We start from the raw sequence: 25700 nt of genomic DNA on the forward strand, positions 1-25700 counted from the left end.
ATATAAACATATTTGGCTTGCTCCTTTCTCTCTGGGCAATACACACAGACTTTTTACCGAATATAGTTGCTCTAATGTACTGAAAAACTCACAACCATGCTGAGACAAAGGAAGCTCAGTCTTCAGAGGCTTTAACCAAGACAAACACTAAACATGTCCATCCGCTTCCTTTGCACGGTAACCTGGAATTCATATTCCTGAGATTTCAGCAGCAGCTTTTCCACGGACGGCAGCATACGCACCCCACGAGCGCACGAGTCCAGCTAACAAGAACTGGGCTCGCAGCATCCCAACACCACACAACCATGCCAACCGGTGAGGTGTTCTCACGAGCCTGGCTCATGTCCCCACAGAACCCAGAAAACAGCAGAGAGCAGCTAAACAAGAAAAGGTGGAGCCTCGTCAAGTGACTGATGTGTCAGGAGCAACAGCCCTGCCACGGGGGATACCACACTGCCAGGCTTGATGCTTCCCTTCACCCCACGCTGCTCATGAGAGCAACTTGTATTCAATTCCCAACACTCCTCTCTCCCACTGCTTTATCTGGGAGAGGTAGGACAGGAAGACATGGTTAAAAGAAATCCTTGTGCATCTCTAGGCTTTCCCCCATCTAACCTGCACCTTGGTGATGGTTCAGGTCTTTAGATAAAACAGGTCACGGCTCTCTTGGCCAAAAAGCAGACTATTAACTGGTACGCTATTTTTTGAAAAAGAAGGTAAATTAAATAAATAAATCTAGTCTCTAAAGAGCTATCAATACTATTAGCCACAGCGGAGAAACTGCTGTTAATTCACTATTGGCACCCAAAGGGAGCAGTCTGTGCCTTGAACTAGAAAAAAAAAAAAAACGAGAAAAACTAAACTAACTAGGAGAAAAAAAAAAAAAAAGTGTGCTATGAACAATTACCTGAAGCTTAAATCTTTGTGCTCATTAAAACCCAGCAGGAGTGCATATATGTTTTTATTTTCTGTAATTTATGGGTTTTTTACAATAAACTTCTAGCATTTTTAAAAGAAACGAATACTGTCCACTGACACACTGGGAAGATTTAACCAGGACATACCTTCCTATCTTTTAAAATTGATAACCTGTGAGAATACCAGACTTATTTTGGAAAAAGAAAATATTCAAATGCACCAAAGGTCCCCATAGCTTAATTAGCTTTACTGCTTTCCATGCAAACAGAATAAGCGAACATTTAGAGCGAACAATTAGTGCCTCTGGGTTAGGAGAGGAAGATGAAAAGCAAGAAAATAACCAGAGAACTCACGTTTAATGAACTATGGTTTCTGCCAAAAGGTCACCTGGTGTACCTTGCATACTCTTGGCCTTTCCACTTTCCTTCTTCTCAGTTTTCCCTCCTTCCCTCTCTCTTCAGGCTCAATTCCAGACGTTTTAAGGCTCCTCTGCCCTACCCATATCAGTAGAAAAGAAAGGCCATGCAGTCACCTGCACTGATTTGGGAAATTCCCAACCTATACGGTACAAACCCAACTTTGCACTATCACTGAAGATCCAGTAGACACAGTGTATGAAGGACCAGTAACTGGAGTCTGGCCAGAGCGATTTTGTATTCAATTATATTAAAACAGCTGTAGTTATTTTACTGCAAGTTGAGGAAAAGACAAATTTTCTCCTACCTGGCTTAGGACAACAAGACACAAGCTTAACTCAATCCTTTGTTGTTTTCCGTATTTGCTCTCTGGACAGGACACCAGGCTCTCCATTAATTTTGTCACGGAGTTACCCTATAGATGGACCTCCCAGTACTTACATGCCAGGTTAGCAGATAGTATTTAAGAGCTCATAAACTCCAATTTGGAACCACGTAACAACTGTACTCATTTTAAAACATAGCATTAAGTAGATTAAATACAGCAAGTGAAGGCCCTAGAATAATCTTACCATTGAAGACCAAGTAAGTCCTTTTCATTCCCATCATGACAGCCGAATTTATAAAGCCAACATTTAATTGGACATTAGCAAACCAACTGCTGCCACTGGAAAATGTTCATTCCTGGGCCCAAATTCCCACAAATACTCTTAAGAATAATTCTGCAAGCCCCATGTTCTGAATGGCACTCAAAGATGTTCACTCTCTGCACGCACAAGCCTGTGTTACACGCACCATCTAGTGGCAAGCTGCAAATGTGATGGTGGGAACTAAAATCTCACCTGCGAGCCAGAATCGAAGAGAAATCTTTGCTGAAGTCCATAATGGACTCATCACTCTGCTGGGGACTCACAACTGCTTGAAGACAGCAAATTTTAAAACCACAAACTAGCTGAACACCCTGGGGCGTGTGATATTCATGGCAAAGCTGAACAAGATGCTTTATAGCAAAGCAAAGCGATGCTGACACGCTGAACGCGTGTTCTGAAGAGATGCGGGGGTGCTAGTGATAGATACGTCGTGTGCTTCAGTGTTTCACACAGCAAGTGGGCTCAGATGCTTTATGTTTTCTGCTGCTAGTGATGGGAACATCATATAAAACATGAGAGTCACCACTGTTACACATACACTTCTGATACAGAAGAAAATGCCCCAGAAAAAATGCGATATTGAAATAAACTAAGGACAAGAGTTAACTGAATGGCATTGCTGAAAAAAAAAAAAAAAAAGATGCAAGAAATCTTCACTTTGTTCCCCTTCCATGGTAAATTAATAGAATCTTTGAATCCCTTCCCGCTGCCAGGCCCCAAGCCTGCTTTGGGCTTTCTGGGGTGTGGAGGGAAGAGGAAGGACCCAGACAAAACCTGTGGACCCTACCCTGGACAACTGACCTTACTGGCTGCCTTGGGAAGGTCAGAAGACGCCCAGATAGGAAGACAAGGGGTTGAAATGGGAGTGGGTTTGGACACAGGTTTTCCACAAACTCTGGAGCCATTACTAATCAGATCTCCCATTTGCGATCCAAACCCAACTGATTCAAGCAGCTTTCTGGCCTGCAGATCTAGAAAGTAACAAAAGTACAGGAAAGTTTTCTTGGGATTATCAAGTTTCTCACACGCTTCCATTTTACCCTTAACACACTTTGCTCACTCGGGCTGTACGTGCACCTCCTCAGGAAAAGCTTTAGGAATTGAGTTAAAATATGAATTAGACTTCAAGAAGGTTTGAAACAGATATTGGATTTATTGGTCAGCTATGAGTAGGAAAATACATTGGTAAAGAAAAAGAAGACCCTGTATATAAATATAATACTAACTAGTTAAAATTTGACCAAGAAGAAAGTTCCACTGAAGAGAACAGTAAAAGCCCTTGTTTACCATCAGACCATATTCAGTTTCCCATTTATCTTATTGAAGAGCTGCCTAGAGACAAATGCAACATTCTTTGAGCTTAGTGCAGATAATGTGCTGGTTTTTGTTACATGAATGGTAAACAAGAGTTAGTCCAGTGCATTACACATTATACAGAAGTACTGTGAATAAAGACTAAGATACTCTAATTTAGACACTACTTAAACATACCAAGACACTTAAGTGTTACAAATTTATGCAACCAAAAGAAAAGAATAGCAGTTAACATACTAAAAAAAATACTGTGTCCAGCTGGATGAAATAGGCTTGCTACTTAAGCGGTTAACTGAATTTTTTAAAGTTTTACAGTGTAACTAGGTTGGGGTTTTTTTCCCCAATGGTGTTGTAATTATTTTGTCTTTCATACAGGTTTTGTGTGGTTGAAAAAGCAACCCATATGCTATTTTCTAAGTCTGCTCTCAAAAAAAAACAAACTTGAGAGATTTGCTAAAGTTACATCAGATGCATACACACAATGCTCTTAAAATCAGTTTTGTCAACCCCTAGCCAAATTCACCTTTTTCCTTTTTCTTTTTTTTTTTTTTAAAGTTGATAAAAGGACAAAATAATTACAACACGCACCAACTCATATGCTCTTTTCCCCCCCTACTTGTGTTACGTTAAAAGCAGTAACTTGTGGTATTAGTCGTGTACTCTAATCAACTCTTTTAATTAATGGTATATTTCAATTTACACTTTGACACCCAGAATTCTTGGTAAATGTAAATAAAACTAGACAAGATATGGCTGACTGTACTTTAAGTGGAAAAAAGCCTGGTCTAACCTAAATAAAATCCTTTTAACCCCAAGGATGTTCTGTGACTTTTGCTGTATGTGCTTCTACAACAAGAACACTGAAGGTACATTATGGCAACACCCAAAACCACCTTGAATAAAAATGTTGCAAATAACCATTTTATGTTAAAAACTATGAAGCAAACATTTTGATTTTGTGAAGACACGGTTTATTGCCTTATTCTATGTTATCGCTGGAAATTGAGACTTTTGAGTTAGATTTGTTTGACATAGGAATATATTTTCTTTGAAAGATTGTTTGACAAAGTTTCTCTCAGCTCTGTTTTGGTGCCATCTGGCCTTTCCCTATATTCAAAATATTTCTCCTTCCTTCAGCCCCCGAGTCAGCTGCAGTCCAGTTAAAACCCAGTGAATTCAAGAGTGTCTCCAACATATTCAGTGGGTTTTCGATTGGGACTCGATGGACTGGTATAAAAGCTGGAGGAAATGGTTATTTAAATGGACCCTTAGACTGTAAGGTGACTAAGTAGGAACAGCTGTGTCTCCAAAAGCACAAGGGGCCATATTTTAACATGCTGTCATAAATTCAAATATTTTTTAAGACTAAGCAATAGAGGAGAACACATATTGGATAAAGCTCAAACCTTTAGAATCTAACAAGTGCACTCAAGCTCCAGCATCTATTAAAGTAAATTATCCCCCTCTAAGAAATACAAAATGAGTAAGTGCTTCCCTTCCCCTTCTGTAAAGCTTTCTGGACTCATTACACAATCCAGATAATCAGAAAAGAAAAATACTTTGCTCAGTTTGACAAGCTAAACGGGCTCATCATCACTGGAAATTGTCATGATGTATATTACCAAGACATCATTAAGGAAACATGAGTAAAACACCTTTTATTCACACTTTACAAAAAAACCCAAAAAAAACAAACAGAAAAAAAGTAACACTACGCATTAAGTCTACTACAGCAATACTACCAGCATTTCAATGTACTGATTATAAACTGGACATGTTTGGTGTTTTCACAACTAAAACCAAAACAAAATAACCCCAAGAGATCAGGTCCCAGACAAGGATTCAAGATCAAAATTTCTCCTATTGAAATTTTAAAATGTACATTTTACATATCCGAACTGTTTGTAATTTTTACTTTCAGCTTAAAACAGAACGGTTTGAGCACACTTATGTGCCGACTATTTTTCAATAAAATTTTGAATCATTATTACCAATCCACTCTCTTATATATAAAAATTCACAATATTTAGAAAGTTTTCTCTTAATGCTCAGTGTCCTTTTGCTTCCCTGCCCGCAGCTGAAACAAAAGCTGTTTAAGACCAAGCTCTCTATCTCCTTTTTTTATTTTTTTTTTTTTTACATTGATTATTCAAAGTTGTATTAGTTTAAGGAGATGATAAATTCTCCCTTTTAGGATACAAATAAACAAGTTAAATTTGTAAGCTATTATATACTTGGCTTCATGACAGAAATGGCACTGAGGGTACACTATAACTTTAGTCTTGCTTGACACTTTGAAATAAGACTTGGTCACTTTAAAAAAAATGATCTGAAGAATTGTCTTTGGGACCTGTATTGAAAATGCATTTATTTTACACTGCTTCATCAATAGAAAATATAGGGTTGTTTTTTTTTTCTTCAAGGAATTATACTTTCTGAAACTGAGGAACACACTTAAACGGAAGAGAATTCACATGATAGTAATCCTTAGTGGGAAAAACGGCACTGTGCAATGACACCGAAAGAAGCAGTGCATGGGTATTAGAAGCTAGAAACTGTACCCATAACCTGAACATGTTCGAAAGTGTGATATTCAATGCTTCACAAAGGAAAAAAGAGATGCCACAGCTTATACAAAAGTATCTTCATAAAATTTTCACAAGTGTTAACATTATTTAAAAAAAATAAAAGAGGATGCACAGGATCTCTCTGCATGCACAGGCAGTGCTAGTTGAGAACAAATTTAAGCAGGCACAGTGGAGATAGGACAAGTATTTAAAACAGTAATGAAGAAGCTGTACACAAGTATCCCTAAATTTTACTTCAAAAGTTAGAGATGAGAAAAATATCTGAGGGTATACACATCAGCAATAATCTTCAATCCATACAGGTCTACTTATATTCACTGCTTAGCTTATCTGTTCTGCGAGAACTCCATGCTTTTTTTTTTTCTTTTTAAGATCAGAAATAGACAGAATGTATTTAGTTATCTCTGTAAGATATTAAGATTTTACAGGTTTGGATTTTAAAAGCAACGTTCTCAATTGAACATAAAAAGTAGTACAAAAGGGCTAATGAAACCCTAACAGTGCAAATCATTAGCAGAGAAAACCTGTGACAACCTCTTTTACAAGCTGGCCTTTATAACACATGAAAACAGATAAAAATTTAGCCTTAGTTTACAATACAATCATTTTCCAAATCTGATTTTTCTTTTTTTAAAGTACAAAATCTCATAAATCAGGTTTTCTGTTGTTCATATACAATCAATAAAGGCTAAATTCAAATTCTATATTTTACAAACAAGTCTGAAAAAGGAGGGAGTGAAGTACGGAAGAATGTTCTGTGGATGTTCCTACTGGCCTCAAAAAAGTAGTGCTACAGATAACTGTGCAAAGAGAATATACTGTATAACAATTCCCTATTTCAAGGCATGAAAATGTCACGTTGGATAAAAGAAACAGGAAGGTTAATTGTAACGTATTAAAGAAAGGTGCAAACGCACCGATCGCTGTCAAACAGTATACAAAGTATATTGGGCTCAGAATTGTGTCTGTTGATAGCACCTGGCTTTTACTATGTCTTTAGCAAATAATTAGATTTAAGATTAAGATTACTAAGAAAAAAAATCCCTGTTGGCCATACCTCACTCCTCTATATTCAGATTTTACAATTGTACAAGTTAGATTGAGGTTGCCCTCTAAAATGTACTTGACTACCTCCTGCCAGGGAGATGGATTCCATTTACAGGAGGCAGGAAAGGCAGCAAAAGCTCCAGTTGTGCAAAAAGTGAGAAGTGGTCAGAAGGGATGAGTGGATGCGGACAACCACTTATATTGTTCTCTATTAACCAATGATGATCCAAAGGTCCAAGAATGCCAAGTATGTTTAGCTGAGGTTTTGAGTAGAAGATGTAGTCAATAATACCCTAAAAACAAGAGAAGAAATAAAAATCAATTATTAGCATTTATTCTTGACTTGAGTTATTCTTCCAAACAAAAGGCAAGCTCAGTATTACAAGCGAAATGCTCCCATTCTTTCTCTACAGCACATCAGCAGCTTCGGAGGCTTCTACCTCCTATATCCCACGGGTGGCTCAATGTAGATGTGGAAAACAAAAGAAAAGTCCACCCTGTAACACTTTTACGCTTCTGTGGTTGTAATTTCCAACCTCCTACACAGCTTCAAATCACATTTATCTGATCTTGAAGAGGAGACAGGCCAGCTTGGTTTCCCCTGGGCAACAAAGCACCGAGAGTTTTCCAGTAGCAACATGGATTATTTCTTTGCAGCTGACAGCTTAAGTGCCCCTGTTTTACTATTTCATTTAACTTCGAGTACCAAAATACAAAATCTTCCTATTTACAGGGAAGGTTAACAGCACCCCAACTCTTGCAAGTCTACTACAAGTTCGTTACAAGAAAAAGGAAAATTTAGTTCTAGGAGACTGAACTGTTGGGTTCTCTAGTTTGCCAAGTTTTAAATATAAACTTGGTGAATTTACTGTTAGTCACCCAAACAGCTTAACTTCTTTCTTAAACAATTTTGTACAGCAAATCACAATATCTAAACTTCAAAGTGGAAAACTTTTCTGAAATATCAGCCAAGCCCTTACCTTGAAGTCAAATGTGTAATTTGTATAAGGCATTAGACCATTCTCATAGGCACTCTTCAACTTGAAACCGTGTGTAATTCTTCCATTTGTTGTTCCATTTTTTCCATTACAGCTGAAGTTAGTAAGACTTTCATTGTATCTCAGTTCCTTAAAATCTTTGTGGTTTGTTTCCACTCCACCAGTGCTCAAGTACTCAACAACACCTATTAGGAGAGACATGTATACACAAGAGGGTATTAACAAGCATTCAGCATATAGGAGTGGGTAGGTACTTCCGAGTCATACATGCAACTTTATGCTTTATATAAGCAAAACCTTATCACTTGTACAACACAGTCAGCAAGAGTTCTTTTAAAATATTGCAAGGCAATGTTTATCACAAGCAAATGTCACCTAGAACAAAGAAACATGCTTTTGACTAGAAAAACAGAGAAGGTTAATAAGGAACAGACAGGCAGGGGGATGAAAAACTTGGAAGTAAAATTCTACAGAAGCTAGGTAGTCAGCTTGCTCCTCTCCTCATCTCTATGCTCAAGGCCTGGCTTCCAACGTTCTTCAGCTAAATGTTGTTGAAAAACCAACTTTTGTAACACTACTTCAAATAAAGAGGCTGCAAAGCCAAATTGACAAGATTTGTGTCTTCGAAAACTACGATCACGCCTCTTAATTTCAGAATAGCTGTGCTGTTCTGGAAAGTAAAAGAAGTAATTAGTTGTTCCGAGAACACCAGTCACGTGAACTGGCTATCGCAATAGTCACCAGCGACACTTGCCTTCCTGGGATCAAAAGGAATCAGATTTCCAGTACTGCTGAGCAGTAACTGCTCCCATCGGCCCTAAGAGACGTTAAGAGTTGCCAAGCAGAGGGCAGAAGGAAGGGGGACCAGGAACGGAGATTGCTATATTGAACAACTAGCAGTAAGAAGGAAGGATGGCTCATGAGTTCAGCCCTTCAGCTGGGAACACGAGAAAGCCAAGAAGGCAATCACTGAATCCATTCTTTTCTTGCGCTTTATAAAGTTGTTACCAAGTCAAAAAAAAAGTTGTATGTTAGTGAAAAGCTCTGAAAAATCCCCTTCTGGCAAGAGCTGTATTGAATTTTAGAAGTCCTAAAACATCTGAACTGCAGAAAATGTATGTCGGCAACTTTAGAGAGAAGAACCTATCTTCTCACACTTAAAATTAAGAAAACCCAATTATCAGCAACATACTCATGTTTCCAGTTATTTTTGGAAGATATTTTCGTCCTTTCCATTCCTGTATTTTAAGATAACAATGAAAATGCTTCTGAAAGACCAGATATCGCTATACTACTGCAGAGGCAGTAAGGTCACTCACAAAAACCCCCCAGTTCTATCTTTTCTCTCTCCCTTCTATTTTCTTATAACTTTAGAGCTTATGATATCAAACAACATATTCTCTAAGTTGAAAACCCCTTTAAAAAAAGTAAGACCTTGAAATTTAAATTGTTATACACTTGAAACAAGCTTAAAAAAAAAAAAAAAAAAAAATAAATAGAACTCTTACCAGAGTCTGGTAGAGAATTGAGATCTGCACACAGTACAAGCGGAATGGTTCCAAGTTCTCCCGAAACACCAGGTTTGAGACTACGAGAAGCTTTATCAATAATGTTCTTTACCTCGGACAGGAACATCATAGTCTGAACCAGCTTCACATCAGAATAATCTGGGTCCCAATGCATATGTGCATTAGCTACAAGAACTAGCTGCTTTTCCATCCCAAGATGTGGCTTTCCAGCTAAAAATTAAAATCAATTATTTACCTTACATGGTCAGCAAACACTATCATTGAATTTTAAACAAGAAGTTTGAGGGAAGGAAAAAATAAAATAAAATGCCAGTGTAACTTGAAGAGGGTTAATATCAATTAAGAGGGTCATACAACTCCTCTTACATCTACTAAGTGTTTTAGTCGATATAAAGCATTAGGAATAATTGTGTTTCACATTCAAGATTGTTAACAGACAGATAATCTTGTTACAGGCAACACTTAGTATCTAAGAATACCGTGAATTAATATAAATAACAGATAATCCTCATTACAGGCAAATAGCATCGTTCTAAAAAATTACAACAGTTTTCCTCAGGTTGTGACAGTAGTCAGGCAGTGCTCATATCTTATTAAGCAAGGAGCTCTGAATTTTAAGTTACCCACATTATAAGTTACCTCTCTTGCCAGAAGCGCTTCTTAAAAAGGCTTGTTTGTTAGAATCCAAATTAATAAAATATCATTTGGATAAATGTAACACAGGTTGAGCAGGTACCCACTGCAATACTTATAAAGGCAATTTACATTTCCTAAGTTAAGAATGACAGGGCAGAACAAACAGGTTGTATAACCATGACAGTGAAGAAAATAACAAGCTAAGATGATGCGGATATACATGACCCAGAAACACACAACCAGCACCAACTGATTCTTTGATACCTGTACATAACACATGTTAAGCAAAAAAAAAAAAAAAAAAACAAACACTCAAACTTTGTATTTTTTAAACAAAAAAGTGTAAGTGCCAAAAAAATCTTCAGCATTTAAGCAATACAACTTTTCCTCATATACTCTTCGGAAATAAATTTGTCTGAGAGTACAATGTGCAAAGTTATATTCATCTGTAGAACCTAGCTGGCTATTACAAAAGTCAATGTCTTCATTTACAAAATACAATCTATGGAAAATCTAAACTAAATAGGACTTACATGACATTTCTATCAATTCCTTTCGCAGTTCTAACAACACAGCCACTCCAATGTTATCTTTTGTCATAACTCTGTTCAGCATAGCTTCTGAACCTTCTGAGTTTGCCATAGCTAGTTGATTGAACTCAACAGTATGTTTTTGAACCAAAGTAAATCTGAAAGAGAAACATCACATACAGTTTTTTCAGGAGCCAGATACAAGGGAAATATTATAGATAATTCTCCTTTTAATTAAAGCTCAAACACATTTACGATGTGAAAATCTCAGCCAATCACACAATTGCATAAAATCCTAAACTGAAATAAAAGGATACAGTCTTCCTAACAATTTTTATGTATTTTATACTACCTTAGTTTGGAGTAAAAGATTTTATTTCCCAGGTGTGGGGATGAGATTGAGAAACTTCAGAATTTCTAATTTCTACACCAGTTTCTAGTTCAAAGATGCAAGTTTAACAGAGAAGGACAACATTTTTCTAAGACAAAAGGTATCAAATCTGGCACCGACTTGTGGACACAAAGGAATGGAAGCAGGAGGAGGAAGGGAGGTTACTACCCTCATACTCAAACAGCTGGACAAGTACAATATGACACAATCAGTAAGTGCTCCAGCTCTTAAACGATAGCTTTTTTTCCAGAAGCGAGCTGTGATATTAAGTGCCTTGCCTTTTGCTTTGTCAGAAGGCTAATGGATCAAAAAGTCAGTGTCATCTGAGGTCTTATTTCAGCTATTTCGGGGATTACCAATTGCTTTACTCAAAAAAGGCAAGAAAGTAAGACATTTGCTTCATTTTTCATTAACACCTAATGGTTGTGTCACACACGCTCAACAACTGAAGTACAATTTAGTGAACTCCTAATCTGCCTTGCTCGAAGAGAACGGAATTTCAACTCAAACAAAAGTTCAAGGTAAAATTTTCTATTGCTAGTTATGCACAGACCACTCTTTCTAAGGTCAGGAATGCTCTATGAGAAACACTGAATGACTACAAAAAGGACGACTAATGCCAAACTGTTTGAGCTATAGACTGACCTGAGAAATTATGTGAAAGAGAGCAAGACACAATAGAAGACTTTGCAAAACACATAACTTACTTTTCTGTTTTGAAAAATATTGCACAACCATCAACATGTTTTCTTTCCTGTTCTGACATTGTCCTAGCTCTAGACTTTGGACTGAAGAATCCATTGTAGCCACGTTCTTTCAATTCTACCAGGAAAAAACTGTAGTACTGTTCCGTTTCAACCTCCTATAAAATTATAAGACAGCACAGCATGAGTGTACTATTAGCAAAATACAGAAGACTGATATTATTTAGATTCTTCAGAAGTGTAAATCACTTTCAAATTAGATTTACTTTAAAAAAAGTAAGAATTAAGTACATCAGAGAATGCAAATTTGAGCGCAATATCCCTATTTTAAGAAAATATAAATGAATTTTTGTAATCCCCAGAGTTATGATTATCTCAAGCCTTTTATTTGAAAATGTGTCAATTATAGCCCCACATACACAAGCAGGCACAAAGACACCCCCATGTACATTTCTTTGATCAGCAGCTGCTGGTTCACAATCCAACTGCGTGGGCTGAAAAGCATTCTTTTGATGTCAAGCAACAAATAATGTTCTAAACACCACTTCTTTTTTTTTTTGTTTTCAGAAGGTTTTGAAAACAGATCACTTACTGTAAATACCTTTAATATAGAGAAATTCCCAGCACACGGGAATAGAAAAGGAAAAGAAATAATAGTATATCTTTTACCTGAAGACTTATGATGTCAGCATTGCAGCTCAGGATTTCCTGCATAATGGCTTTTTTTCTGTATTCCCAGTTCAATGCCCAAGATGGACAATAGCCATACAGCTGCCGGGTAGCGTATTTATCACAGAGCACGTTGTAACACATGACAGAGAACAAGGCTGCAGAACGATAATTTTACTTACACACTGGTATGTTTCATGAAAAAAAAATATATATAATTATGTTCTTCACATTGGTCTTTTGCAAATTCATCAACTCACGCTTCATTTGCTTCAATCAAAACACAGCACGTGCATCTATACTAAGAAAAAGTTGTTAGTCCTTCTAGGGAGATAAATTAAAAGTTTGGACTTACGGCAGCTGTTTTCTAGCATTTAATTAGAAAACAAAACCAAAACCCCCTTTCTAGGGTTAATGCAGTAAATAGCAGACAAATGTATTTTATGCTAAGTGGTGCTCTACTGTGAAAAGCCTAAAACAAGGCATGTGTATTTGAACACTTACATATGCTAGCTATACAAAGGTTTGCAAACTCTTCTAATAGATTATTTAAAATCTACCTTAATTATTACCACCATGAACCGTAACAGATCCACAGGCAGCGTAAGGATCCCTTCTCACTATGAAAAAGTATAGGCAAAACAAAACCCCAGATGTTTCCACCTCAAAAAGCTTACAATTCAGGTGTAAAGACAAGAAACATCTACTCTCTGTATTCATTGGGAACAGGAGTGATAACAAGAGAGCGCTTGAGGCATCTTGACAGGTAATCCAGCAGCATGGATCTCAAGTTTGTTTTGTTGGGGTTTTGGGTTTGTTTTTAAAAAGCACTAAGGAATTTGCAGCACAATAACAAGACACTTGGAAGCGTGCTGGGAGCTCCTCTCAAAGGTGTAGTACAACTCAGGAAAAAGGAACAAGACAGCTGTTTGAAGAGCTAACAAACTGACACAACAATCTCGGGCTGATTGGGGGTCAAAGCCCAGCACTTTGAAAACAAACAGGTGACAGCAAAAGACAAGCTGCATTAACAACATGATCTCTGAAGCAATCGCCTTAATAAAATCAATAGGGGAAAGTAATGTACATCAGCCTTGAAAGAGAGGACACTGCAATAACTGAGAAACACACTAAGATTTTTTGGTGTGCAAGTAGATAGAAAATGCTCTATTTTAGACAATGCATACAGAAAAATTAGTAAACAACTACAAACATGACCTGAATCCCAACAGCAAGAAAAGTGGTGAGTCAAATATGATACACTGGTTACTTAAAAGCAAAAAAAATTCTACATTTTTTGGAAATTATGCTTGTGTTCTTCTGGATTTTTATTCTTCAACAAATGTTCAGTTAAGCCTGTTATAATTCGGCTATTTAACTAATTGTGAACAACACTTTCAATTCCTGTGAGGAGGCTGTTAATTAAAAAGAAATTGCTTTATAGTAAAAGATGGGTGTTCCAATTGAAATAGAACTACTTCAGCTGCCTGGTCAGCACTGCACAAATCATTGATTAATTTAAGCATTAATTTTTTTTCAGCAGATAGTAAAGATCAACAGCTTTTATAAAAGGAAAAAAAAAAAAAAAAAGTCCTTAAAGTGTTCCAGTACCTGTTGGTCTTGTACGGTCTGGCTCTTGCAACATAATCCAAGATCTTGGAGGTGGTTGTTCTGTCGAAACTATGGGAACATTTTAAAGTAGAGATACAACAAGTGATAATCACATTTATTTTACACAGCAGAAATGAATGTTTTAAGAATGATCACTTACTTCTTTTTGCAGTACCTGCCAAATTATCAAGCAAATAGTTCAGTAGCCTTCGTGTCCCATCTGGTTCCTGATAAAGGTTCAGAATATCCTGTGTAAGTGGATTTCCTGCAAACACATTTATAGAAACATTGAATAAAATAAACAGAACCATTATGAACTTACACATCAGCGTTTCAAGCTGGCATCTCTGAGAAAAGATACTGCCTCTACAACGAACTACTTAAAGGTTTTAAGTCTCAGGTCTTCAACCCCACAAAATACTATGTGTGAACAGCTCTAGTGAAAATAACCACATTCCCTCCTGCGTCTGTCTTCTGACAGACAAGGGCAGTCGGTGGATCTAACGGGAGTGAAGAACTGGCGTGGCACAACACACAGGCAGAGATGACGAGGCCAAACACAGCAGCCACCTCTGCTCGCTTTGCACGACGCGGGTGAAACATCCACCACCAGTTTCTTTGCCAGCCATATCTGACTAGAGTCTATCACCTGCCGAACGCATAAGCAGATTGCAAGAGTTTTCACAGACAACACCCATTGCAATTACCCAGTTTTAAGGGGGAGAAACACAGACTTTTGAGATGTAACAGCATGTAGAGGTATTGTATCACTCAGTGCTGCTGCTTTTCTGATACAAGTTTCCCTGAGGTGAGCAATTTTATAGCTAGAATCCACACAGTTCAGGGGAAAAGGGAAAAAAAAAAAAAAAAAAAAAAAAGAGAAATATTTAAATTGCTGCTTGCATAAACAGCAGAGTACCCTACAGCAGTACAAAGCATGCTCCTTTTGGCTGGAGTTGAATACCTACAGGTAACTGCAGCCTACTTCTTAGTTAAAGCAGCACTCATGCAAGCAACAGAAAGCTTCCGCTCACTCTGTGGAAAGAGAAGCAAACCTCTTTGTACGTGGAGTGCTTCATCAAACTGGTGCTTTTTCTTTCTTTAAATAATCCCTAAATAACAGTATTTATAAACGTGAAGTAAGTGCCCGTATCTGGGATCGCTATTCAGCCATGCTTTTGAACTAGCGGTCTACAGCCATTACATCTCAGAAGCAGTATCATTAAACAAGGACAGATACCAAGAAAAAGTAGCAATACCTTTCAGACCCAAAGTCTGTAACTGGAACAGTTTTCCCAGCTCAAAAGGTAAAACTCGTAACAGGTTGTTATTTAAATGTAGTTCCCTGTAGATAGAACAAGAATCATATAGGGCTGAAAACAGACCAACATTTGTCTTCAGCAGTGTAGTACAAGAAGTTTAACTACAAGAGAAACAATACAGTAGCAAACCACAGTACTGAAAAACTGAAAGACAAAACAGCAATAGTTAGGGAAATCCTGCTGTACTCAAACCCACACATAGACAAAATACACATTACATTGAAGTACAGAGGAAAGTAGCTGTTCGGAGAGTTCTTAAAAAGTCAGAAATTTTGTGAACCCTAGCAATAATCAAGTACTTCCATAACAACAAGTGATGAAGCAGTAACAGCTCTAACAAACCAGACCATGAAACAGTTTGGCTGTGATTAAAGGCCAAATAAAGGGAAATTATATCCCAGAAAAGAAATAAGCAAAAAATCCAGGATCATGGCAGTACGATTAGAGCTATGACATTACCCTGTAACAATAATTTACAACAGTCATTTTGTGTTGTTTTCATAATTTCAGTGTTAAGCAAAACGTGTGCTTTTTGTCTTACAAAATCAATATGCAGACAGGAACAGAATTCACGTCCTGAATTCTGAGATCTCAACGAACCAGGCAGAGAAAATGGACTTGTCAGGAGCTTTTCACTTTCTTAAACGCATTCCCATCTAAGCAGTGAAGACACTCCTCACCATACTCAATACAAAATTGCTGCTTCAGAGTGTTTACAACTTGGTGCCTAGAGACTTGAAGAGTATTTTGGAGCAGCAAAAAGGGGGGAAAAAATGAAAAAAAAGGAAAAAAAAAAAAAGGAAACCTGGATGCCAGCTCTTTTAGAGTTCTACAAGACACCATTTGAAGCAAAGAGACACAACTCGTCTTCTAGCCCTGCATTTCAAAAGTAAACTGTGCCCAGCCCTTCCTGAACATGGACTTCCTAAGAAATCTGTTTCACTGCGCATTTAAAAACCTTAGTAAAAGTTAAGTGGCCTATTTTAGAAACACTCAGGTGTGTAATAGTGGAAGAAGATACAGGAGGGGACTTGCTTTTTATTTCACTGGGTTATCTAGAAATGCCAAGTCATTGCTCAACTGATTGCCAGACCATAACATACCTAGTCAATTGAGGCTTTTTCTTTTGTTTTTCCCAATATAAAATCTCATGGACAAAAGCATTTATTTTAGAGAGAAACTCCGAAGCCCACTGTGTCATTCTAGGGCTTTCCCCAGCATGAATGAGGCACATGGCAGGTAGCAAAGAGGATGGGGGGGTGTTTTAAAAAAAGATAAAAATCAACATCTCCACTAGATCTCAGCACTTCCATACACATTTGAGATTTAAATTGCTGTTATTTTTAGGGATGATATTCTATATGACATTATAAAGCTGCTAGTTCATTCTTTAGGAAGCTACTTTTTCCTCTATGAGTTTTTCGAAGCACTGCAGAAGTCTAAATAACATTGGGTATGTATTACAAAAAAATACACTAAATTCCTCTAGAGGAAAAATACTGAGCTGGAAGAATGGCACAGCAGTAGGTATCATCACACTTTCTCTCTTGGATGAAAGATTTATTTTCTCTAATGATCCTTGCCTCTGTGGAACCCGCCCCCTCTATACAGCAAAGGGGATCACAGCAAATCCCTCTAGTTCTTTCAAGCATATCAAGAGAATCTGTTTTACAGCTGAGCTTTCCAAGATAAGATGTTACAGTGTGTATTTCTTCACCTCTTTCTACAAAGATCAGAAATCTTACTGCTCTCTCTGACACCTCTTTCTTCAAGCCCCTGCAGTAAAAAGGGAGATGCAAGAGCCTTAGGCAAGCTTTGCCGTATGGACCCAACCCAGAGCTCCAGATGTGGAAGACCTGCGCTATCAATTCTCAAGTGTGAAAGCACAAACGATTCCAGTGGCTCAGGATATTAGCAATGCCCAGTGCTGAACTACTGCTAGTTTGAACAACTTCCCAGAAGCTATGGGAAGTGTCTGCAACAAGAGCCAGCCTAGCCATCAAACTCTAGCACAGCTGAGACCTGCAGAGCGCTATCACGTAGGATGCGCTTATGGGCTTTCCTTCACTTTCACCCCAGTGAAAAGAAATCATGGATCAGCTGCAATTACTGAGGACAGAGAGAGCACAATGGATCACTGCACTAGTTTTTCACGTCTTAGAGTTCTGGATTCAAGTGTCATGTTTAGGTCATAAACAGAAAACTAGTGCGATCCTAGACCTTAGCTACACATTTCACACTCACAACATTTAGCCTTCTCTACTCAGAAGAGAACTAGGACTCGGAAGAGCTCAAGCTTCATAGAATTAGCGAGAATAAATTGGGGAAAGCATAGGGAAGGGGGCAAAACATCTTTTGACACTACTAATGACTATACACTGCTAAGCTAACTCCATGTCATGAGTATTATGCTTACAACAACATGTTACATGGAAAAAGACTGATGAAAATAAAAGGATGCTAACAAAGTACAAAGATGAACTTGCGAATATCCCAGCAAATTTAGGATTGCTAGCTCAGAACACCTGAAGAGTGGATAAAGGAGGTAAGAACCTCTTACTAATAAGTGCTTCTAATTGAAATAGTAACGCAAAGGTTTCTGTAGAACAGAGTACTTCACAGCTGAAAACAACTATACAACACACTACAAACCAGAGCTGCCAATTACGCTCTAAAAAGCAAGGTCCCTTTGCTCAGCCTCCAAGGTTGAGACTTTTAACTGCTTTGGAATTTGAGCTTTTAGTACCAATTTAATCAGCTAGTTTAATCCTCCCCAACAGAGCAGACTTTTCTAAGTAGAAGAAAATGCAATGACTGATATTTCTATGTGTAAACTTGCTTTGCTTCCAGTTTCATTAGAGTTGTGCTGGCAGTCCAGTTCTCTATTGTCCTCTTCTTTACTTCTAATAAGATTCTCATTATTTTAGACTCAGTGTTTTCTGGATTTCAGAAAGCTGTCCATAAATGTCTTCAAAATTAAAAGCAATGAAGGCAATTATTGGTAACTGTCTAATAAACCTAAGATAAGGCTCTTCATTTGGGTCAAGGGCAAAGGAATGTTGCCTGTAAATATTTACTCTCATATAAATCATGTATATATTTACATAACAGTATTTTTACAAAGTGAAATGCTGCAGCCTTAGTTACAATCTAGATAGGCATCACTATTCATGTTTCAGTTTGAAAAGAAGGTATCATTCCATGCAAACTTTGCACAGCTTGGCACTGTAAAACTGAGGGGGAAAAAAAAAAAAAGGTGCGTTTAGAACATTTTTTTAATCCTCCTCAGTTTGCACAGGAATGCACTTACATGATAGCAAAGGTGGGAAGGAGATGATGTTATACAAGTTGCAGTTGTTATAAAATAAAGAGTTAGAGTAAGAAGAATTGTTAAGAATAATTACTAAATATTAATAAAGAGGAAAACAATTGTAGTTAGCATGATTATGATGTTTAATCTGACCTTTTTCCTACCTTCCTATGAGTTAAAAGCAACTTTTTTGTGCATCAGTATTTCTTAGATAAAAACACCACATAAAGATTTGTAAAAGAGTCTGGAAAGACATGCATAAGAGAGGAACCCTGACTTAGAAAAATATAAAATGAGTGATCGCCATCCGACTGAGCACTTCTGAAGTCCACTCCGTACTGTCTCACATCGGAACAGGAGATCACAGAAAAGCCAGCACCGCTATAGCGACACAGACCGCAAAAACTATGCTGAAATTTAAACTGTTGCTAAAAAATAGTAAGAGAAGAATTTTAACTCCTGTTAACGTTTACACACCTGAGTGACACCATGTTTCCGAGCTCTGCTGGTAAACTGCGAATTTTATTAGAGGACAGGTCCAGATATACCAGATTGTGAAGCTTGGCAATGTCTGAAGGAATACGGGATAAGGAGTTGTCACTGAGATGCAAAGCTGTCAAATGGGTCAGTGTCCACAATGACGAACTTAAGCTTCTCACTTTCCCTGAGGAAGGAAGGTACAAAAGAAAACAGAACATTTAAAGTATATAGGTTTAGCAGTAATTGCATATTTTGTAAGTAAGGGGTGGGGGGGACAGACTTGAGGAGGAGTGTTATTTGGTTTTGTTGTGTTTATTATTATTATTTTATTCAGTGAGAATTTCATTAATCACTGATTCCATACATCAAAAGAATTCTGCAATGCGTAAGAGAATGTAATGTGTTGCCAGGTACACTTAGATTGGTTTTTTTTTCCAATCTATACTTAAGGTTTAAATATCTTTCTCAAGTTCCATACCAAACAAGACAATTTACTAGCCAACCATGAATTCAATAATTAACAGAGGTGTAAGAAACAGATTTTTTTCAATTATGGTTTATGTTTGAGATGAAAGATGCTTCTTCAGTTCACCCCTTGTTTCTGTGCAACATCTTTCAACCCAAAAATCTTTATTCTATGGCATTAATCCAGCCAAGAACAGATAGAAGCACTATATTTAGGGTGACTAAGATGCTTAGTTGAGAACATGGATTTCCATCTGGCATTCAACTAAAAGCTGCATAAACTATTGCCAGATATTTTAAAAAACGGTATGATTTCTATATAAACTGAAGGGTGGAAACATGGATTTGTGTGACAGAATCAAGATTTTTGCATTGCTGCATGCAAGGAATGTGAGATATCATTAGAAGGTCTCAAAACATTTCTTCTCTCCAAGTTTCCCCCCACCCCCCAGGAGTGAATCCTTTTTCGTTTATAGAAGTCATCTCACTGTACCAAAAGCATGAGAAGAGTACCAACACCAGTTTGTCCAAGGCAAAAAGTTACTTGCAACTGCCTTTAAAAACCCCACCATGACTCACCAATATTAAGATGATCTGGTTAATATCATACCAACACACATATAATTCCTTTCCTTAAATTATTTTATTCAAAATAAAAGAAGCCTTATTTAGTGCCTGGGGAAAGCTACACTGATACACATGTATCTGGGACTCGGCCCCTGGTAACAAAAGGTTTAATACAGGTACCATTTCTAGTGAGCTATAAGAAAGCGAGTGGTGTAAAAAAGCCTGCAGTGAAAAAGCTCAGTGATTTAAATGAGAGCATTAAAACATCTGTGGCTTTCTTTATTAGATGATCAAGTATTTTGCAAGGTAAAGACAGTGTGAACATTAATAAAACAAAAACACAGTCACATTTTATTTTGCAAGGCAAATGCATACAGTTCTTAAAGGATTCATGCTACTGTCATGCTCATTAAGAAAGCTTTTGAAAGGTTTTTAATACAAATCAATAGTTCCTTGCATTTTTAAAATTGAATTAACACCTCTTCCCCCCGCAATGCAAACAGGTGACTGTGATCAAAGGAACCCTTGTAGCTGAAAGGATTTCCAATTAACGTCACAGATCCATCCTCTTCACTACCAGCTCCTCTCTTGGCTGGAATCAGTCTATAGCGAGATTACCAGGCATGAAAGGCAAGAGCCATCACTTAATGCATTTCCTGTGCAGAGGCAGCAGATGTCCAAGTGGATATCCAAGCCTAATGCTGATGTATAATGCTGACTCCTGAAGCAGCATTTAACTAGGTTTCTGCATCTGTAACCTTCAAGTAAAGAAAGCTATTCACATGTTAAGGCACGTGGCACTTGAAGCAAGACACAGATTCAATGATCTGGATGGAAAGACTCTGCACAATTCAAAGAACTCTATTTGTATTCCTCCTCCTATAAATTTTTCCACTGGACAGTCATTTAGAAACACCACACGGTAATTTTTGCAGTCTCTTAAAGAATCTCCATATTTAAGTAAAATTTCAGCCTAAATTTACAACATCACAAAATAATTTTTAAATTCTTAAAATACTTGCTTGAATTTCCTTGTAAACACACTTTATGTAGCACAATCAGAACTTACTCCTCAAATCAAGAGAGACTGGTGTCCCACACCAGCTGGAATTCATGTTTATGAATTCTGAGCACTATCTTATTTTCAAGAAAAGACACAGAAGTCACACTAGCTCAAAGCTAGCACAGTTCTTTGAGGATTTTTTTTTTTAGTCTCAAGAACAGAGCAAGGATTTACAACTGCTTTTAAACTGAAAACTTCTGCTTCAATAGAAACCATACTGTCATGGACTAATACAACATTGTTGTAACAGCACATGTCTATATATCACCCCCAACTTCACCTTCCCCTCTTTGACAAATGCGAACTTAAATCCATGCTCTCACACACCCCATCTTCTTAAAACACACAGAGCTCACGTCCGTATCCTCACCTTCCCAACTTTCCTACATGTTAGGATTCCCCACCTGCCTCAACTTACCTCTCCTACAGCTCCCTATGTTATCCCAAACCAACCTCTTCCCCTGACACACCCAGAGGCTGGCAGCTACTATGTTGGTGTGCTGGCTCACTCCAAGGCAGGTAACTCAGCCTCAGACCTCTCATCCAAGCCCGTACTACCTAAACTACTCTTAACTTGCAATGAGTTCATAACTCTGGACCATTCCTCAGTTTCTTACCACTTATTTCCAACTCTGCCCAGTGTGACTTCTTTCCATTGGCTGCTTCCTCTGAGGACATAATTGTGTACATCCTCCGTGGATCAGGTGGATCGTACTTTTCCTTGGGCATTCCTGTTGAGACAAAGAGACAAATAATTAATTAAGATCTTAAATACTAAGAAATCTTTAAAAGGCAATTTCTGTTTCAGTTAAACTTCGCACTGGATGTTTGCTCCAGATACTTTTCAAAACTTCAGATAAAGATAACCCATGCCCATTTACAAACTTCACTGAGTGGGAAAGACTGCTGTAAAATAGAACACAGATTCCTGATGCTCCTAGAATGGCAGACGACAGCCTAACCCCACACCCATTAATTTAACAGTATCTGTAAACCAACATAAACATTGTGTCCTGCCTCCTCTCTCACGAGTATGTCGACCCTTCCTTCAAAATCAATCCATCCTACTGCAGGCTCTTGGCTCTTCAACACTGAAACTTCAAAAAGTGATGATCACCACCACCAGATTCTCCCTCATACGAGGAAAACGTGCTAAAAACCTTGCCTATTTATCAGTTCCAGGTTTACTGCAAAGGTTTCTTAACTTTTCACACAATTCAGCATCCAAAAAAAAAAAAAAAAGGTTTCAAAAAGATCCTCAGTTCTTCAAGTCTGCAAAACTACAGCTTTTAATCCAACCCTTATACTGCTCTTTTCAATCTGAAAATACTGTACCCAAGGTGGACATTTCTATCACTTTCTTCAGCCACGTGTTTAACACAAGTTTAAGTCCATTTCTCTCACTCTCTCTCACATTCCTCATAAGTCATTAAAAAAATGTTTCTTGTAAAGTTATCTCTTTTTACCATACCCAATCACGAACTGTGAGAGAAAAGTGGCAAAAATTCCACTCCAGAAAACCTCCTTCTAGCTTTCCTGTACATCAACATACTTGTACTGCTTCATTGCAAACGGGGGCAGGGGCAAGGGCATTCCTGGCTCCATAATACAGCCCTGTGCCACAACCCATGTGTGTACCATGAGCTTGCTCTCCTCCATCCCAGGAGAAATACATCTGGGTTTTAGGCAGTTTAAGAGGAAAACCAGCTTACATATGTTTTAAATAAATAAATCAATATTATATTAATTTACAAATTAACTCTACATTTTCAAGTCACATAGGTCCTCCAACACAAATCAGATTCATAGCAGAGTAACGCTTTTGCATTGCCCTACATATATCTGAGAGCTTTTATGGCAAAGATTTCACCATCTTAAGCTGCCACATCCAAACACATACAGAAAGGCACAAGTAACAAGCTATAAAATTATTCATATGAAATAGAGAAATTGAACAACGCTGGCTCAAATCACATTTACAAAAGACACATTACAAGCAATATTATGCAATTATTAAGCAAAATACATCACAGCAATATTATAATACTACCCAAAACCACTCAAAGAAGCAGCTATACTGGTCAAAATCATGAGCACACCTACCTAGCAGGTCTTTTAAGGCTTTCTAATTTTTTCATACCCCTAGACAAAGTGAATACATCAGAGGAGTGTTGTAATTATATAGACAATAAACAAGGAATACCTGTTAGTAACTTAGACTATCAGACTTATTATCTGTTTATTATCTGAATTTACAGGAAAATGTTCACTCTGCACATCAAAAAAACAACAGAAACCCACCTCCCCCAAACTTTCAGCTAATTACACATCTTAATTAAAATAAAGCTTTTAGGCACCGCATGCTTACTTTAATACAACAGCTCTTTTACTAATTCACACTCCTTCCCTTTCCCACTGCCACTACTGGTCAAAACCAGGTTTCTGCAGTGAAAAGAAATTCCCCTTTAAAAAGTGAATTGTGGGTAAATAGATGAGATTATAAATAGCAGCTGGGTGGAGCTCCTTAAAGAATGAAGGCACTTGAGCACCCAGGGTACTGGAATCACCAAGTACCACACTTTCTTCTTCAAACTAAGCTAATTAAAGGAGATAAAACTGGATTATGACCACCAGAAACACAAAAGCGTAACTTCTCCCTGCAATAACTATGCAACTAGTGAAATAACATATGGCGAAGAGCATCTCTTCTGAAATTGCCATATATAATTCACAAAGACCAAGGCCACGTAGGAATACTCCAGTTTGTCAGAAACATTTACCTTCCTCGGTCATTTGATGCTTTCTCTTCCTGCAGCTCCCTGAATTAATAAATATGTTCCAATTTTTCAAGAAATGAAGCAGGTATACTAGAGACAGAAATCTCATTCAGTACAGAAACACGAATGTTCCCCAGAGCACACTCAATCACATGCACTAATTAACAGCCTTGCTGGTACCAGCAGCGTATCACTCCTCACTACCAGGCGAGGATGACATACTTTTCCAGTGGGTTTTGTTAATGTGTGCTAAAACAATTAGAGATTTAAGGTTTTAACGCTAGATCCTGGTGACCCCACGCTCCTGGTCCATCCACGGCACCACTCTCCCTCTCATTACAGTTCCTGCTCTTGATGGCTTTCCCTTTCTCACTGCTGCATTTCACAGGGGATGATTCCCTGCTGTTTAGGATTACCAGGAGCAAAAAAAGCAGCAAATGTTCTTCAGCCTCCGACTGAAGCAGCTGCTGATGACCGACAGCATCACTGACACTGGCCACACCAGGACACCAAGGATACTATCACACCAAACATTAGCGCATCTTTATCCATCGCAGCCAACACTCAAGTTTTCTCAGGATCTGACAGCAAGGCCAAATTTGGGTCACATTTCACAGGACTTCACAAAACACAAGCGCAATACCTTGAATTGCATTTCAAAACTTCTCAGCATGGAGTCGTTCAAGAAAATCAGTCTCTCTTACAAATCACTGCCTCTCCTCCTTTCTCCACCTCCCCAAATCCAAATTTACTGCCTGCTGAGCAGCTACAGTTAAACATAAAAGTCAAGGTAAACGTCAGATTAAAGCAGTTTTGTCAGACTAAAGCAATTTTTAGTAAGACCTATAAAATGGTGTTGAACAACCTTAGAGCCATTGAAAACTGCAGCTTTAAACTATCATGACGATCATTTTCAAAAGAGCTTACACCACCTGTAACTTTCGGTTGCACCAACACAGATGGTGGAAAGCACCGCTGAACATGAGGCTGTTGCCACACAGAGCAAGCTAGTTCGTAAAGGAGAAAATCTTTACAAAGATAGGACATGGATGCCCAGAACACACCCCAGACTACATGAATTTAATGAAGAGAACATTTAAATGCAAATGAAATTGTTTACTATCTTGTACCAGGTTATTAAAATTGTTATTTAAATAGCTGGAAAAACAGAAGGGCTTGAGAGTTCGAAAGGAGCATGGCTGCCCATTCCCATCCCAGGTCACTCAGTCCCAACACAGAATTAAGACTCCTTACCCCAAAGAAACTGAGCTAAATGAGTCTGACATAGGGAACGAGATCTCAAGTCTTCAGCACAGACAGGGTTTTAAGCCCTTGTTTGCACAGAGGGTGCTGAGACAGGCAGTAGGACAGAGCAAGGGAGAGCAGGGGCAGAGAAGACCCTTCAGGAGAAAGTGCAGGGCAAGGATGATGAGGATCAGAAAGAGAAGAAAAAACCTGAAGGTTGTAAACTCAAGGGAGGGCAACCTGTTAGAAGAAGAGGCTGACAAACTTGGCTAACAGAGCAGGTAGATGATGGAGCACTGGCTCTGGCTTCACTCAGGAACAGATCACTAGAGGCAAAGCCCAGTGTTGATGGGCTGAGGTGCACCTGTACCGACAGCTGCCTGTCTCTCCAGAGTAAAGCAACAAGCGCAGTCAGGTGACGAACAGCCAGGCTAGATGTTGTTTCAGAGAACTGTCCTGGACAAGAGGCG

At 38.1% G+C, this 25700-nt stretch overlaps 1 protein-coding gene across 4 annotated transcripts; it reads right to left on the reverse strand.

Moving 5' to 3' along the window:
• Positions 1-7003: 7003 nt before the first annotated feature.
• CNOT6 (CCR4-NOT transcription complex subunit 6) lies at positions 7004-21937 on the reverse strand. Of its 4 annotated transcripts, none has more exons than XM_009953972.2 (11): positions 21826-21937; positions 19111-19297; positions 15261-15346; positions 14177-14266; positions 14002-14070; positions 12391-12548; positions 11725-11879; positions 10630-10784; positions 9440-9670; positions 7914-8116; positions 7004-7226 (listed from the first exon to the last, which is right to left on the reverse strand). In XM_009953972.2, the coding sequence occupies exons 1-11, from the start codon at positions 21935-21937 to the stop codon at positions 7014-7016; spliced, it is 1659 nt and encodes a 552-aa protein (XP_009952274.2). In that variant the 3' UTR covers positions 7004-7013. The 4 variants fall into 4 exon arrangements, with proteins under 4 accessions (XP_009952274.2, XP_086327038.1, XP_086327036.1 ...); XM_086470912.1 differs by having other exon boundaries at positions 9440-9662; positions 10616-10784; XM_086470910.1 differs by having other exon boundaries at positions 12349-12548.
• Positions 21938-25700: the final 3763 nt, after the last annotated feature.

The sequence above is a fragment of the Leptosomus discolor genome, chromosome 10 (assembly GCF_034619465.1).
Source record: "Leptosomus discolor isolate bLepDis1 chromosome 10, bLepDis1.hap2, whole genome shotgun sequence".
Classification (NCBI taxonomy): domain Eukaryota; kingdom Metazoa; phylum Chordata; class Aves; order Leptosomiformes; family Leptosomidae; genus Leptosomus; species Leptosomus discolor.